Here is a 16324-nt window from a genome sequence, read left to right as displayed (position 1 = left end):
AGTTTTCCTCTAAAAATATTTTAGTTTCCCGCTAAAAATATTGAAGTCTTCTGGGCGACTTACAAGTAAGTCGTCTAGTAAGTCTTCTGAATCGAAAATATTTAACCTTATTGGAATTTTTGTCTCCTTATATAAAGAAAATTTTACACATTATCTCTCCTCCTCTCAAATGACTGCAACAAAAATGATATGTTCCTCATTCTAAAACTCTCCAACCTCTCTCTAACCTCTTTGAACTTATAAACACCAAACTTTATATCAAATTATTGTTTTTGTCTCATGTCTTTCTCACTAATTTATCTTATTTTGCAGGTTTTTAATCACATGGTTCTCATCTTCCATTCATTTAAAGATAGATCTATTAATTTTAGATATGTATTTTTGTGTGTCCTAAAAAGGTAGATATATCTAATCATCCACTCATTTTCTCTGTTTTTAAGTCATTTGAACGTTTTTGGATATGCAGGTTTTTCATATCTGGATTTGGATATGCAGGTTTTTCGGATCTGGAAGACTTCTGGGACGGCTTACCTGTTAGTCGTCAAAAATATAATGCGCTAGAAGACTTCCAGGACGACTTACCTGGAAGTCTTCTGACAGAGTCTTCTCACATGTCTCCCTTTCATAACAGATCTAAGGAGGTGTTATTGGTTTATAAATTTTGATTGATTTAGAAATCCATATAGTATTTATAAATCCAAGTAAAATATGCAAATCCGGAGGTTTTCCTTTGGATTTGAGTCTTTGTATTTTTAACTAAAAAATCCAAACAAATCCATTCAAATCCATTATAAAATCAAATATATTAGTAAATCCGTACGATTGAATAACACTTGATTTGATACAGAATTTATGAACCATCAAACCAATAACACATGATTTTAATACAAATTTGAAAATCATAGAACCAATAACACTAGATTTAGTTCGGATTTTCAAATCCATTAAAATACAACAACCAATAACCCCTACTAAGCGTTTCATTAAGTTTTTATGTCTGATTTTTCTTCATTTGGTAACTTCATGTTGCATAAAGTTCTTACTTTTTTCCCAAACTAAAACTCTTCAAACCCATTCTAATCCCTTAAACTTAAAAACAACAAACTTTATACGAATTTTTCATTTTTGCTCATGTCTTTCTCAGTAATCTATCTTTTTGTTGCAGGTTTTTAACCAGATAGTTCTCATCTTCCACTTGAATATGTACTTTGTGTGTTCTATAAAAGTAGATCTATATAATTTTCCACTCATTTTCTCTGTTTTTAAGACATCTGAACATTTTTTGATATGCAGGTTTTTCTAATCTGGAACAAACTTTGGAAGATTTATGGGAAGTCTTCTCGGAAGTCTTCTGACGGAGTCTTCTTCTATATCAAGTGGAGTCCAAGCTTGTCTTTGTAGAAGAACGATCTATAATAGTTTCGTTTCTGGTATGTTTTGTGATTTGTATGTGTACTCCTTTAGTTGTGATTTTTTTTTGTAATTTGAAGAGATATTAATAAAATATTTGGTAAATATGTTCATATTCCACAATATTATCTTGCCAAAATTACTTGATGCATATAACAATAATGATATTTAAGTCATTGATACAATATATTAAGAATCATTTTAACCATTCTACTCACTCATATCAAAAAACATCATTGATGCATATAACAATAATGATACTTAAGTCATTGATATACAACATTTTAAGAAACAAGTATTTTACCCACTCATAGCAATAATCATCATTGGTGCATACTTAAGAGATGGAAACAAACAATAGTAACTAGTCAAAACATATCACAATTTTTACAAGTTTGTGTTGAAAAACTTAGTCAAATTTAGTAAAACTAAGGTAGAAAACATATTTTGAAAATATGAGTTTTACATATCTTGAAGTTACTTAATACTCTTAAAAATACAAGTTATACTCTTAAAAATACAAGTTATTCAAAAACTAGCATAGAGATCAGCTAGAAATTTTAATAAACATGAATGTTGGTAACCTCATAAATATCACGAATTAAGTTATAAATTTCATTCATTAGCTAAAATATTGATTAATAGACATGAATTAACAAGAAAATGTTAAAAAATCTTTATAGTTTTAGAGAAAATGAAATTTTATTAAACATTGACGCAGACGACTTCCACGGGGGTCGTCTGGCAGACTTCTAAGAAGTCGTCCATTTAGGTTAGTTTTGCAATTGATTTTTAACCTAGACGACTTACATGGAAGTCGTCCATCTTTGTTTGTTAAAAAAAAACTCGAGACGGCTTACATGTAACTCGTCTAGGGAAAACATGTTAGTTTTGCATTTGACCGGATTGTGTCAGAAATTTGATTTTTCTTGGACGACTTACGTGAAAATTAAAAAATCAATATTTTGTTATACCTAGATGACTTCCATGTAAGTCTTCTCAGATTAGTTTTGCAATTGAAAAATAAAACAAAAAAAAAATTATTTTTTTCTAGACGACTTACACGGAAGTCGTCAGTTCGATGACTTACATTGAAGTCGTCTAAGATAAGCAAGGTTTGACCAGAATCTCGGACTAAAATCATGGACGACTTCAATTTAAGTCATGACTTCGTTACAAAAGTGTTTTCTTTTAGAAGTTAATAGAGTTTGACTTGCATTTAACACAGGTTTTATTTCTATCCTAGGATTTATATTTGTGCTAAGCACGCGAGTTTGTTTGAATAATTTAATTTAATTTTTGCAATACTTTTAAATGAAAAATAATATTATTGATTTATACTTATTTTACTTTATGAATATATTTAAAATATTATCTGATGTTTTCCTATCAATATTTGTTTATAAATTTATACTTTTTGAACAACTAATTCTTAGCTATTTAATTGTATTATAACAATATAAATTGCAATTATTATTGTATTTATATTTTGGACAAAATATAAAGTTTACAATTTTATTATTATACAGATTGCTCGATGCATATATGCTATAAACTACTATAAATATTTTATCTACCTCCATAATATTTAAGTTTTCTTTGTACTTCGAACTTTTTACAATAACTATTTGATTATGTATATATATTGTGTGTCAAACGTACTTGAGAAAATTTTATTTAACTATATATATATATATATATATATATGTTTAGTATTAATTTAGATTTAAAACTTAATCATCATTTATATTTTGATAAGTTTTAACTAATATTAAATAGTTTTTTGTTAGATATTTTATATTGAAAATAAATATAATGAATTTGTACTAATGTTAAGTAACTTTTTATCTTCTGAAATAATAATATAGAGAATCTAAAGTATTAGATTTATTTTCTACTTTACCTAATTAATTATATTTTATAGTAGTAAAGCTTGTGTAACTTTACAATTTCTTAAAACAGATTCGATATAAAAATGAATATACACTTATGGTAAACCACTTTAATATATATAACTCGGCCGGCCCACCATACTGGCGGGATGAATATTTAAAAATAATTTTAATTGTTAGAGTAAATATTTAATGTAAATTTTTATTAATTAAAAATATAAATATTAGTTAAATTCTGTACATGTTTTTCTTTTTTTTTAAGACAAAATAAACCATACTATGTTGATAATTAATTATGTTTTTTTCCTTGGGGGTGCAATACATCATTTCTTGCTGAGTATTCATGAAGTTGTACTGGAAGTTATTATCATTGGTGCATTTTATATTTATTATAATTGATTATATATATATAAGTGAAAAATTATTAATATTGTGTAAGTTGTGATTGAGATGTAAGAGTAAATTGTAGGCTAAAAATCTTAGGGGTTTTTAACTTGTTTTAGTTTTTTCCGTTTTGTTATGTTTTTTAATTTAAAAATGTTTATAAGTTTATAAGTTATAAACTGTTAAATTCCCATTGAAAATTTTGTGATTGAAGTTTAAATATTTATAACAAAATACAAATGATTACAAAAACATACGGCATATATATTTGCATTGAATTTTGAAGACTATATATATATATATTTATATATATATATATAGATATATCTTTTACAGTAAAACATATACCATATAAAACTAACTAATTATTTAAATTTTGATTTTAGTAGTTGCATTGTATTTTTAATAAAAATTATGGATTACTAAAAAGAATATACGATTTGAATTTTTATTAATATAAAATGCTTTCCAACGGAATATGCGAATAATTATTTTTACTTAACAATATTATGGATGTACAATTTAGTTATTTGTTTCTAAAAACTATTACTATTATGTATTTGCTTTTGTAATTATGATAGAATAATTTATGGTGTATGTATTTTAGTTTATGCGGTTATGTCACGCACCAGTTGTGTTGATTTATTCGAAATATGTTTATTTTATTTGTTGTGTGAATAAGGTAGTACGATATATTCCATAGATATATTAAATCGTTGGAACACAGTAAATACATATTAGGTACTCTGTATTTGAAACCACTAATTTGACTTATGTAAGTTTAAATATGATGGTTTTCATCATAACGGGAAATGTAAACTCTAAGATAAGATATAGTCGTCTGTTGACGAAATTTAAAATAAAACAGAGTCAAGAGTCTCAAAATATTAGCATTTGTAGCTTTGAAAACGATGTTTTCGTCGAAACTTAAAAGTGTTGGATAACACATTGGCTGCTATTCATGTATGAAAGTGATGCAGTCATTATTTAAAAATATCGGATCAGAAATAGGAGACGAATAGAGTTTCCGTACGTCAAATGCTTTTTTTTTGAACTTATGTCAAATGCCTAAATATTTATTATAAAGGCTGCCAAATATTGATCCAAGCTAATATGCACATCTTTTTTTAGTACCTGACTTTTTTAAGGGAGAGTACCCTATTTTTTTTCTTTTAGGGTATATTTTGCGGCCCTATGGTTTATACTTTATATCATTCGAGTTTTGGTTAATCGGTTTATACGTTACAAAGTATCAGTGATTTTTGGGTGCGTTCGATCCATATCTGAAATTGACTATTCAATTATCTGGCCGTCATTTTGTTTTGGCAAAAAATTATTGATATCTACTAATTAATTTATGCACTGAAGTAGCTATAATATTCAGACTTTTTACTAAATCGTTCAATGTGTATATTTTTCCTAAATAGAACTTTTTATAAAAAGTTTATTGTCTACTTGTTTAGTGAATGTGTTACCATGATAACGAATAATAAATAACTGCAGTAAACGTTCCATTATACATAATAAATATTGTAATAATATTCTTTTTAGTACCTGTGTGTTTTTAGAGATCATGTGATATAGAATATATTTTTACATTTTAAACGCCTTTAGTGGAACAGAGGACGCCCAACATAGTGCTTCGTATGAATGTCAAGTCAGCTAAGACGTGGACCATTCTAGTATTGAGATATAATCTCACCGTTAATGTCTCAGACACAAAGTGATTTGGCTGTTTATCTCACCGTTAATGTCCCAAACAACAAGTGAATTGGCTGTTTAAATAGAAAATGGTAGTCTCTAAATTTGGTATGTCATATTATAACATAAATTTATTTTCGCCTAAGTTAAACCAATACGATTTAAACACCTGTATAAAATAAAATAACTTATACCGGAATGCAAATAAACTTTATAATATAAACTTGAATAAAGATAGCCTGAAACAAACTTAAACTGCCTATATAATTGGGAATATTTAAAACAGAAATAACCTATTACGTGAAATTAAACAAAGATGCATAAGCATTATTGAAATTAATATGTCGTGTCGCAAGTGTCGCAACTTCCAAACTCGTGTGCAATGAAGTGGACGCATGTCATCATGCCTGATAGCGGTGGGGGTACATAGAATGACTAATTGATTTGTAAACTGGGTTGGTTATTGGGCTACATTTTAAATTGTATTCAGATTGGATGGGCTTTAATATTGTTTCACCATGTAATAGTCTTTGGACTTTTCCATAAATGGAAAATATTGACAAAAAAACAAAAGTTATCTCTCCTCTTCTATCATCTTCATCTTTTCTCTTCTTCTCTGTTTATTTTGTTTCTCATCTCATTTCTTATGTTTCTTATCACTTTTCTGTCACAATCCGTTAAGCACAACCATGGACTTAATAGATCTATTTTCATCACCTTTTTGTATTGTTTATTAAGAAAAGTGAACTTATGATTTTATTGGAAGAAAACTTTCATATTTATACACAAATGAATGAATGAAGGGATTCATTCAATGTGAGATCATGTGAGATGTGAAGAATATGTATTAATGTGAATGTTAATGAAGATGCATGAACCAAGTTAATTTCCGTAACGGCGCCGGATTAAAGAAGTTTATTCGCCAAAAACGATGGCTTCCAACTGACATTGATCGGAATCGTTCGTCACCGGCAAAACTATTTTTGGATTTCTATTGACAGTTGAGTGAACGAGAATTGTTGCACGACGACCACTTTCCCTAGATTTCGTATACAGATTTTTGGAGAAGATGTATTTAGGCTGTAATAGACACATAAAACCCATTAAACTCAAGAATAAATGAAACATTGAGTTTTGATTGACCGTGACACGTATCACCATCACAAACTCCGATTTAGTGACATGAAATCTGATGTGGATAGTCAAGGAGTGAAAGAACCCTTCTTTAGATATATAAATAGGTGTTAGTTTGATTTATCATTCAAATAAACAAGTTCAATACATTTTCAAAATTATCACATAATTTAACAATTATTTTCGTAGTTGCTACGGTCAATCAAAATTAATAGGTCTCATAGACAACATAGTCATTATAATCTTCACATTTTTCTAGCTGTTAGAGATTTGTAAGATTTTTTTTTTTTTTTTAACAATATCCAATATAATATATTATTATTTTCGTAAATGTATATTGTCTATTTTCATATCATATTATGGTGTTGTTCATGCTATAATGATACTCCTTAAAACATTGTTGGAATTCCAGCTGACTTATTTGATAACTATTTTTAGATTTTTAATTTTTATATTTTTGTAAATAATGTTCTTTAAATGTTTTTCCTTAACTCATTTGAGATCATCTTCAATTTTCTATGTTATGTATAACCAATTTGAAGACTCCTCAATATTATAATTATAAATGTATTTTGTTTCTATTTAATCATGAGAAGATAATTGTAATTTACCTATTATTACCAAGTGGAGTATTCTTACCATTATTTATTTGAAGACTTATCAAGTGGAGTTTTCTTACAATTATTTATTTTAATTAAAAAAATTGGTAAATTTGTTGTAAGCCAAAAAATTAATTGCCTCGGTAGAAAAAAAGGAACTAAAATCAACTATTATTTTATTTAAAACTTGGGTAACCTATTATAAATGTAGATGATTTTATAGTCGATATAGGAAAAAAATTATATTCTAAATTTTTATTTACCTTTTTATTTATTTTTGTTGGCTGAGTTGTTTTATATTAGTTATCTATTTGGTTTTGATGTGTATGCTAGTTATATTAGGCCTGGGACGGATCCAGATATCCGAAAAATTTAGGGTACCCGGATCCGGATCCGTGGATTTAATAGTCGGATTCGTGGTTTCCGGATATCCGGATCTCGGATCAAAGTTATATGTCTTTACGTACTTTAGAAAATAATGTTCGCATATGGGGGAAACTACATCATGGAATTGTCGTTCGTGAAGGCGTTCATCATGTTCGCATATGCTGCAGATCGTTGATCATCATATGTAATCCTGCTATATATTAATTGAAAAGTCATTTTAGTGATTTCTACTTACATTGCATTCATATGAGAGATCTCCAATTAATTGTTTTAATTCGATTGGTGATGATTTTAATTTTAGATTTATTTGATTTTTGTTCTAAAAAAAACTAAATCAAGATCTAAACAAATAATATTTTTACCAATAATGGCTATCACAAATATGTATTTAAGGAAATTGTATCATTAATGCTTGATTATCTTATGTTTTAATGTTACAAATTATATAAAATTAGTATTGTAACTTTTGGTAAGTTATAAAAAAAAATTTGTCATAAAAAAAATTTTCAAATAATATTTTTCGTATAATAACTAATTTTAGAATAAATGTTGAAATATAATTTATATTAAAAAAATTTGTATTCGTATAAAAGAGATTTAAAACTTCATTTGCATGTTATATAGATAATAAAAACAAAATACGATTAGTGGTTAGTATCTTTTTTTTATTACTTATGTATTATATAGATAATAATATACAAAATTATGTATATAATATAATGGGTATTTGCACTCTCTACATACGCATTTATGCAAAATTAGCGATGTACCAAAAATCACTATTATACACCGGACATGCTCCAAATTTGCTTTGCTCTGATCCAGCTCTGATTCAACACGTGGTCTACAACAGTGCGTTTAAGGCATATTGTTAATTTCATCATTTGTTTTTTGGTTTTTAAGCCAATTCACTCTAATATCAATTAGGGGAAAAGTAAAAGTAACTCTAGATGAGAAACATATTAAAGCTTTTCTTTTAACAAATATATAAAATCATTATTTACTGTAAAAGCTGGTAAATAATTTCATACATTTTAAAATGAATTGTTTTAAAATGAGATTTAAAAACTTTTCCTTGTATGTTATATATATATATATATATAATTAAAAATAAAATACAATTAGTAATTAGTAATTCTAGTTAGTTTCGTTTTGTATATATAATGATATACAAACGTGTATAAAATGATGTTATCTTTTCCATCAACAAATATGTAAAAATATATACAGTTTTTACACACGAATACATTATTTTATACATTTTTAAAAAATACACTGTATAAAAATATTTTGTATGTTATATAAAGAAATAAAAAGAAAATAAAATTAGTTGTTAATTGTTTTTGTTACTTGCATATCTCATAAATAATAATATACAAAAAGTAAAAATAATCATATATACTTGACGTAAATACCATATTAATTATATATATATATATATATGTGTTGTGTGTCTAACTGTTTTAATTTATTTGGAAGTATTTCATTGACTATTGCTCATAATATCTCTAAACTTTCCACTAGCCAGAATGTTTTTGTTATTTTTATCAAATCTTGCATGTTTGAATTGAATAATCCATATGGTGAATTACTCTAACCATATTAGCCAATGAATTTTTTTTTTATTTCAGCAAATATTATCATGTTCATATCATCTTTTAGGAAAAATATTTGTGCTACCGTATATAAGTTATTGTTAGATAATATTACTGGAAATGTAATGTAATATTAATTTAATTACATTTGGAAATCAAAATTACATAACATATAATAATACTGTATACAAATTAAATTGGAGCATACATTAACTATTTTTACTATAGCTGTTGATAAAAAATCAAATAAAATATTTAAAAAGCATATTTTTATTTAAAATTTATAAAAAAGATATAAATCTATTTATTTAGAAAATATATAACAAATAAAACTCACACTCAGTTTTGAAAAATAAAAAAAAATATATTATAGCATGTCAAAACATTACAAATATTAAACTATAAAACTATTTATACCCGCAAATTCAATTTGTGTTAATCTGAAGTTTGAGTTTACAATTGCAAATATATATTTTTATAACACTGGTCAAATTATTTATTACATCATCATCTAATATCTATTCTATTACATGTGAAAGCTCTTTAATTGGAAAACTTTCATATGAATCACATGTAAACAAAAATCACTAAAATAACTTCTCAGTTAATATATAGCAGGATGTGTAACTATAAACTATAAACAATACAATTGAAAATTTGACAATGGATCAATCATACATAATGAACGAATTTATAAGTTTGATTGATTCTGAAACATGATTTTGTAATTATATGGGCAATGCAGATCAGTTCACTACTAGAAGTATAGAACTAGTGTCTAGCAAATGGTTTCAACCGTTCATCCCATGCGTATGGTAAGCACATGAACCCATTTATGGCACTAATGTGGCAATGCTGCACAATAGCGCGATTTATTGTATCTGCAAACTATCTCCAATAAAATAATGATCAACTCATACGTGATGCTTCTCACCAAAACGAATAGAAAGAGCTTTGATGAATTGTCTTTTGGCTGATCTTGTCTTGTGATTTGCTCAACCGTAAGCCGTTAGTTGAATAGGTTCTTCCTTGATTGACCGTAGAAGCTAAGGTAAATTTTATGATTTCTCATACTTTTCATGAATACTTACAACATAAACTCGGTGCCGTCTTAGACCTAGCCGACCATGGTTGATATCTTTTTTTAATTATAATTTATCTATTTATCTAATCCTCAAAAAGGAGGCATCGAAATAGTAACGAGAGCTGGTGAACAGGAGAAACGTTAAGATCTAGGTTGCAAGAGAACAACAACTACACATATAAAGCAGAGGGAGAGAGGGTTATGGGGAAGAAGACTAAGGTAGCTGGATGAACACCGCGACTCAAAAATCCAGTTTCCGTAAGCTTCTCACGGTGGGGTTGTTCAAGGCCCGCCAGATTCACCACCAGATACCATCAAAAGAGCCACCCAGAGATGTCCCACGGCCGCAATCGTCATCTTCAAGAATAAGTGTTGACTCCGAAACTCTAACCACCGTCAACCGCCGTGTCTCAGGTCTGAGATCTTGCATGCTCCTTCACCCTTCTCGGTGGAAACAAGACGGAAACGAGCCGGCGTATTAATGTACATAGTCGGTTACGAGTCCGGTTAGGATGGTTTAATTATAATTTTATTTGACCATGATTTACTTTGGTTAAGTCATCGGCTATATATTAACTGAGAATTATTTAAAAAGTTGTAACTTCGAATTTGTACAAATTAAAAATAGATTATGCTTAGGTGTCACTTGATTAGAATGATAATTTAGCTTACGCAACATCTTAAAAATCAATTGAAAAAAATATTGATCCAAATTTAATTACTAGGGAATATTATATTAACATAAAATATAAAAATCGTGTATTTTTTCCTTAAATAAAAGTTACGAAATTACCTAATATGATTATAACATATATATGACAATTAATGAATATGATTAATAAAGATTTGATAACAATTTTTGCATCCTTCTTCATTTTTGTTTAGTTTTATATTATTAAAAAAATTAAACAATCACATTAACCATATAATAAAAATTTTATATTTTTTCTTATATGTTATGTTTTGAATTTTTTAAAATGACTTTAAATTAAAAAAAATGAGGAAACTTTATATGTTATATTTAAAATTTTTTAAAACGAATTTAAATTACAAAAATGAGGAAACCTTATATGTTATATTTTTTTTATATGTTAGATTTTTTCTTATATGTTATAATTTGAATTTTTAAAACAACTTTAAATTACAAAAATGTAAGTTTTTCTTAAGCATACGACTAAAAGCATTAAAATGACATGTATCAATTCGATGGTTGATCTCAAACCTTTCAAAACCATATGGAAAATAAAAGTTAAAATAATTCAACTGTGGAAACAATACGTTCATTTTTTTCAAGAATGTGTTCGGTGGAAAAAAATACGGTTTTTGTGTCATAATTTGTTTAATGTCCAATCCGATCAACCCATGGTATATTAATTATAGTTTAGTTCCACAATTTTTAATAAAAATTGATCCGGTCCATCGGAAAGAAATTATATAATAACAACATAAAATTGTATATGCATAAATAAAATGATCAAATATATAAAACAAATTGTCAATAATATATACAAATAAACTCACGATACGCAAAGCGCAAGTCTTATCCTAGTTTGTATATAAAATGTGAACATCATTTGTGGGTTAATGAGAATTGAATTATTTCCCTAAACAGATTATGTTTCTCTAGTATGGTTTCTTCTTGATCTCTCGATTTTCTTTGTGTTTCCAGATCCAACGATAATCCTTCGGTTGATTCTCGTCTCTTGAGCTCAATCTAATCGAAATGGGAAAACGTGGTGCAAAACCGAAGAATCCGAACTCAAATGACGAAGATCAAGGTTCTGAAGTTTGTACGAGGTCTATGACGCCGAATCTCAACGAACCTGGTGAAGTTTCTGCAAAGCAAAATCAATTTCATAGCCCAGCAACTCGCGATGGAACTGGTTTGATATCGATGATGACGGAATCGTATGACAGTACTCATAATCATTTCTTCCTTCATTCTGTTGACATCCAGGTCTATCTATTGTCTCACATACTCTTGATGGAACTAATTGCAATATTTGGTCCATAGCGATGAAGATAATTCTTGATGCGAAGAACAAAATAGGTTTCGTAGATGGATCTTTGGTTATACCTGCTATTGATGATAGATACTTCAAGATATGGAGAAGGTGCAACAGTATGGTGAAGTCTTGGTTCCTGTTGTCATTAAGGAGATCTATGACAACATTCTCTATTACGAAGATGCAGCTGACATGTGGGAGATTTTTTTAGGCGCTTCAAAGTTAATAGTCTACTAGGAAGTATCAACTTGAACATGTAGTAATGACATTCAAGCAAGGTGATTTGGATCTATCTACATTGTGTGAGCAGTTAGCCAACACTAAGTCGTCTATCGTGAAGAAATGTAATTGTGACCAAGTGAAGGAGTTGCTTGAGGATGCTGAAATAAGTAGGATCATTCAGTTTCTTATGGGATTGAATGATACATTCAATAACATCTGTGGTCATATATTGAACATGAAGCTTTGTCCACAACTGAATGAAATCTGCGAGATGAGAGTCAAAGAATGATTGGGAATAACACTAAAGGGATTGCGTTTCAGGTGCTATATTACTCTATAAATTAATCAGATTATGCTCCCACAAGGAATATTTCAGAAACCTAAGTGTTCCCATTGTACAGATTTTGTTTCTCTTATATGGCGAGACACCAACAAAAGAACAGCCATCTCAGTTGTAAGGCCCGCCCACACCGACAACCAATCTCGTTAATTGGACACTTTCCTCAGCCCTGATGGCTGACTTGCGGGTTAGCCGTCATCCTCAAACAACAAGCGTCGACCGTAATACGAGACACCAGAGCATCGGAGAAATTGTGGAGGTTTTCACATCAGAAACCCACCCGATCTGCGTTGATGAGAAAGAAGAACCACCCAAAAGCACCGGAGCTCGCCTAGATCATCTCGTTGAGAAGGGATTGGAAGGGGAGAGCACTACGACCACCTACGAGACCGCCAGATAGACAAGATGTATCCACCCTTTTTGAATCGGGAAAGGAGAGTTGCGAGATCTAGATAGAAGCGCGTGAGGACCAGAGGCCACTCAAAGGCTTTGTCATTTAATTTTGACCATGGTTGACGTCTTAACTTTATAAAAAAATACGGTAAGATTCAATAGAAAATGAACCAAAAACATATATGCATGCTCAAAGATGTACCGTCAAATCGTGTTTATTTAAAATAGATTAATAGTAAAAATTTAAGCATCGCCTTATAAGAGCATGATTAATGGGGGTTCTTAAGATGAGGTTCTTAGCGCTAACCGGTTCTTAGTTTTTTTAGTTAAAAATTAAGAGACGGTTTCTTATATTCTGCTAATAACTCCGGTCTAAGAACTCCCATTAATCATGCTCTAAGTTTTTTTCTAAAGGAGCATCGGGTATAACGGTATAAGTTGAGATTGCACATGGTATACATATCGAACAAGAAAACAAAACAATGGTATAACAAAAAGTGTTATTACATGGACAATATTACGAAACAGAACCAAAAAGCAAACTCACTCTGAATCCTCTTCTCTCAAATGTATCAATTGATGAGCTAGCACCAATCATATAAAGAGATATGATTCATTATGGATCATCAATCGAAATATTAAACATAAACATAAACATGACACACGTGAAATAAATAATATTAATTTTACATAGCAGCCGGAGCTAGAGCAGGGGCTGAGGAGTCGGAGACAGGGCCTGGAGCAGTCTCGGACACTGGTCCAGGAGCTGCGCCGCCGGAACTGAGCATTTCCAACATCGAACGGTGGGGATTTGTCCGTTGAGCATCACACAGATCAGGTAAAAATGCACCTGCGTGTAGTCCATTGGTACGTTACGTCAAGTGTACACTTTACATCCCTGATTTAAGGGTTTAATATAGTACTAAAGTGTGTTTCAAAAAAAAAAAAGTACTAAAGTAAGTAACCATAGGGTGCAATAGATAATTTCTTTTATTATTCAAATAATAATTAAGATTAGTGAAGGACAAAAATCAAGCTCGTACCGAAATTCCTTGTTTTGACGATAAGAAACACCAGAAATACAAAAATGAGTTTCATGCATTCACATGATCTATTGGTATGTAAGCCTTTTTTACTTAAGAAATTTATGCCTTTAATTCTTTTCATCTATTTATTTATGTGAACATGTTAATTAAGTTTTGTCAACAAGAACCTTTTATTTATCAAAACAAAGATTTATTCAATTCATAAGATTTATATATGTGGTACCCACACCAAAAAAATGTCAACGTATTACACCAAAAAAATGTCAACGTATTACACCAAAAAAATGTCAACATACGCATGAAAGATTTAGGAAAAGATCAGCTCAAGATCGTACCTTCACCGGCGGCAAGATTGAAATAAAGATCAAGGATGTTAGGGCAATAATCCAAACAAGCCGGAGAGCAAATCTTAGCGGCGAACCCTGCCTCCATCATTGCGTCCGAGGAGATCCCTACGGTTTTCCGATCAACACCACAAGCGGCTACACACTCATCGCTCTCCACGTGGTTTACGATTCCTTCAACCTCCACCGCGGAAGTCCGACAAGTGTATTCTCCGGCGACGTTAGCTGTCTCCAATAAACATCTTTTCCCGGAAGCCGATATCGAGAACGCGCACATATTTGTGGGCAGATTCTCGCATATGATGTCTTCTCCTACAATTATAGGAAAGACAAAACATAAACTGATTAAGAAAAAAAATCAAATGTTCACATATGGTTTTTATTTTCCTATAGTTTATCTTATATTGGTCTCAAGGCCGGTTTTGAAATTTTGATTGGCATAGACAATTTGTTAAAAACCTTGATAAAAATAATTGTTTGAATAAAGTGGAGGTAAATATCTATATATATTAACTCTTAAATTTTGGGGTCCAAGATCAATATTTCACATGATTATGCTGAGAAATGTGAAATATATGGTCCTTCGTGTTCCTATGATGTAAAAACTAAAGACTTACCTAATTAAGAATAACTTTTGAGAAAACAAATCTTGAAATTGGTCATGACTTAAAAAATGGAGATGATCATATTGGTCTTAATCATGATCTTTTCTAACGACCGGAGCTTTGTATACAATAGAGATATGTGTACGTACCTAAAGCAGCATGGAGAAGAGATGAGAGAATGAGAAAGATTGGCAATTTGAGGGAAGAATAAGACATTGCTTCTGTTTTTTGTTGTTCTCGCTCCTTCTCTTTCTCCTTTCTTGATCTTCAGGGGTTTAAAGTTTGATGTTGTCAAGGGAATAGAAGGCGTATATTGAAGATGTTATGGGGTTTATGAGTATATATATACAAGATGATTTAAAGAATGATTTGTATTTACTATTTTCATTATAGCAGCCTCTATATATGATTTTACTATAATATACAGTACAAGATGGTTTTTTTTCAACAGTAAAATTATATTTTTCCTAGTAGTTGCATTTTTATTTGTACTACGTTATGTGATTGGTCATTTCTTTTTTTTTTTTTTATCAACAATTGGTAATTTCTTTCCATTTTAAAACTTTGAATTGTTTGATCCATTAAAAGTTCATGGATGTCTCTATAAATTATATGTATTTACTACATTATTTTTGGGAAATGATCAAAACATCATAAACTGAGTGCTTATTGATTTCAATATTCAAAGACTGTGCGCTGGAAGTTCACATGTGTTACGGAATATGAACTAGGCTTCTGTCGGTAGCTTATTACATTAAACAAATATGCGTTCCTTAAAACTTGTATTTTTTCTTGTACCAAAAACTTCTGTATTGTTTTGACTTTTTACTATTGATAGCTTCGTTCGTTTTGGTCATCTAGAATTTTGCTCGGATTCTTCAAATTCGCTACAAGATAATATTATGTAAACATTTTAACTACTTTTATTTTGTAAATTGGCATATTTTTGATATTCCAATGAACGTATCAAAGACGTAGACTATTCTAAAAATTTAGTTGAATAAATCTTTTCCATTACAAGACTTTCGGGTTAGTGGCTTTCCTGGAAACAAATTAAAGCGACGTGCGTACATGTGTTCACGTCCGTATTTGACTCTACGCGTTAAATTGATTTTCCTCGCGACCAAACAACACGTTAGTTTGCTCAAAGTAATATCGGTGCAATCTTGAGGGAGAGTTTAT

At 29.6% G+C, this 16324-nt stretch overlaps 1 protein-coding gene across 1 annotated transcript; it reads right to left on the bottom strand.

Moving 5' to 3' along the window:
* Positions 1-13600: 13600 nt before the first annotated feature.
* LOC106340666 lies at positions 13601-15464 on the bottom strand. Its single transcript, XM_013779509.1, has 3 exons — positions 15292-15464; positions 14529-14849; positions 13601-13997 (listed from the first exon to the last, which is right to left on the bottom strand). Exons 1-3 carry the CDS (start codon positions 15356-15358, stop codon positions 13834-13836), a joined length of 552 nt encoding a protein of 183 aa, XP_013634963.1. The 5' UTR covers positions 15359-15464; the 3' UTR covers positions 13601-13833.
* Between the last annotated feature and the right edge of the window lie 860 nt (positions 15465-16324).

This window comes from Brassica oleracea, chromosome C4, assembly GCF_000695525.1.
Source record: "Brassica oleracea var. oleracea cultivar TO1000 chromosome C4, BOL, whole genome shotgun sequence".
NCBI classification, from domain to species: domain Eukaryota; kingdom Viridiplantae; phylum Streptophyta; class Magnoliopsida; order Brassicales; family Brassicaceae; genus Brassica; species Brassica oleracea.
Note: the sequence above shows the minus strand (reverse complement) of the source record. Positions and strands in the feature narration are given on the sequence as shown.

What these genes read in the sequence shown, in the direction of transcription:
- LOC106340666 (XM_013779509.1), bottom strand. Translation starts at nt 15,358, where the DNA reads ATGTCTTATTCTTCCCTCAAATTGCCAATCTTTCTCATTCTCTCATCT. An exon ending in TCTTCTCCATGCTGCTTTAG is followed by an intron (nt 14,850 to 15,291) that starts GTACGTACACAT and finishes CTATAATTGTAG; the next exon opens with GAGAAGACATCATATGCGAG. An exon ending in CAATCTTGCCGCCGGTGAAG is followed by an intron (nt 13,998 to 14,528) that starts GTACGATCTTGA and finishes GACTACACGCAG; the next exon opens with GTGCATTTTTACCTGATCTG.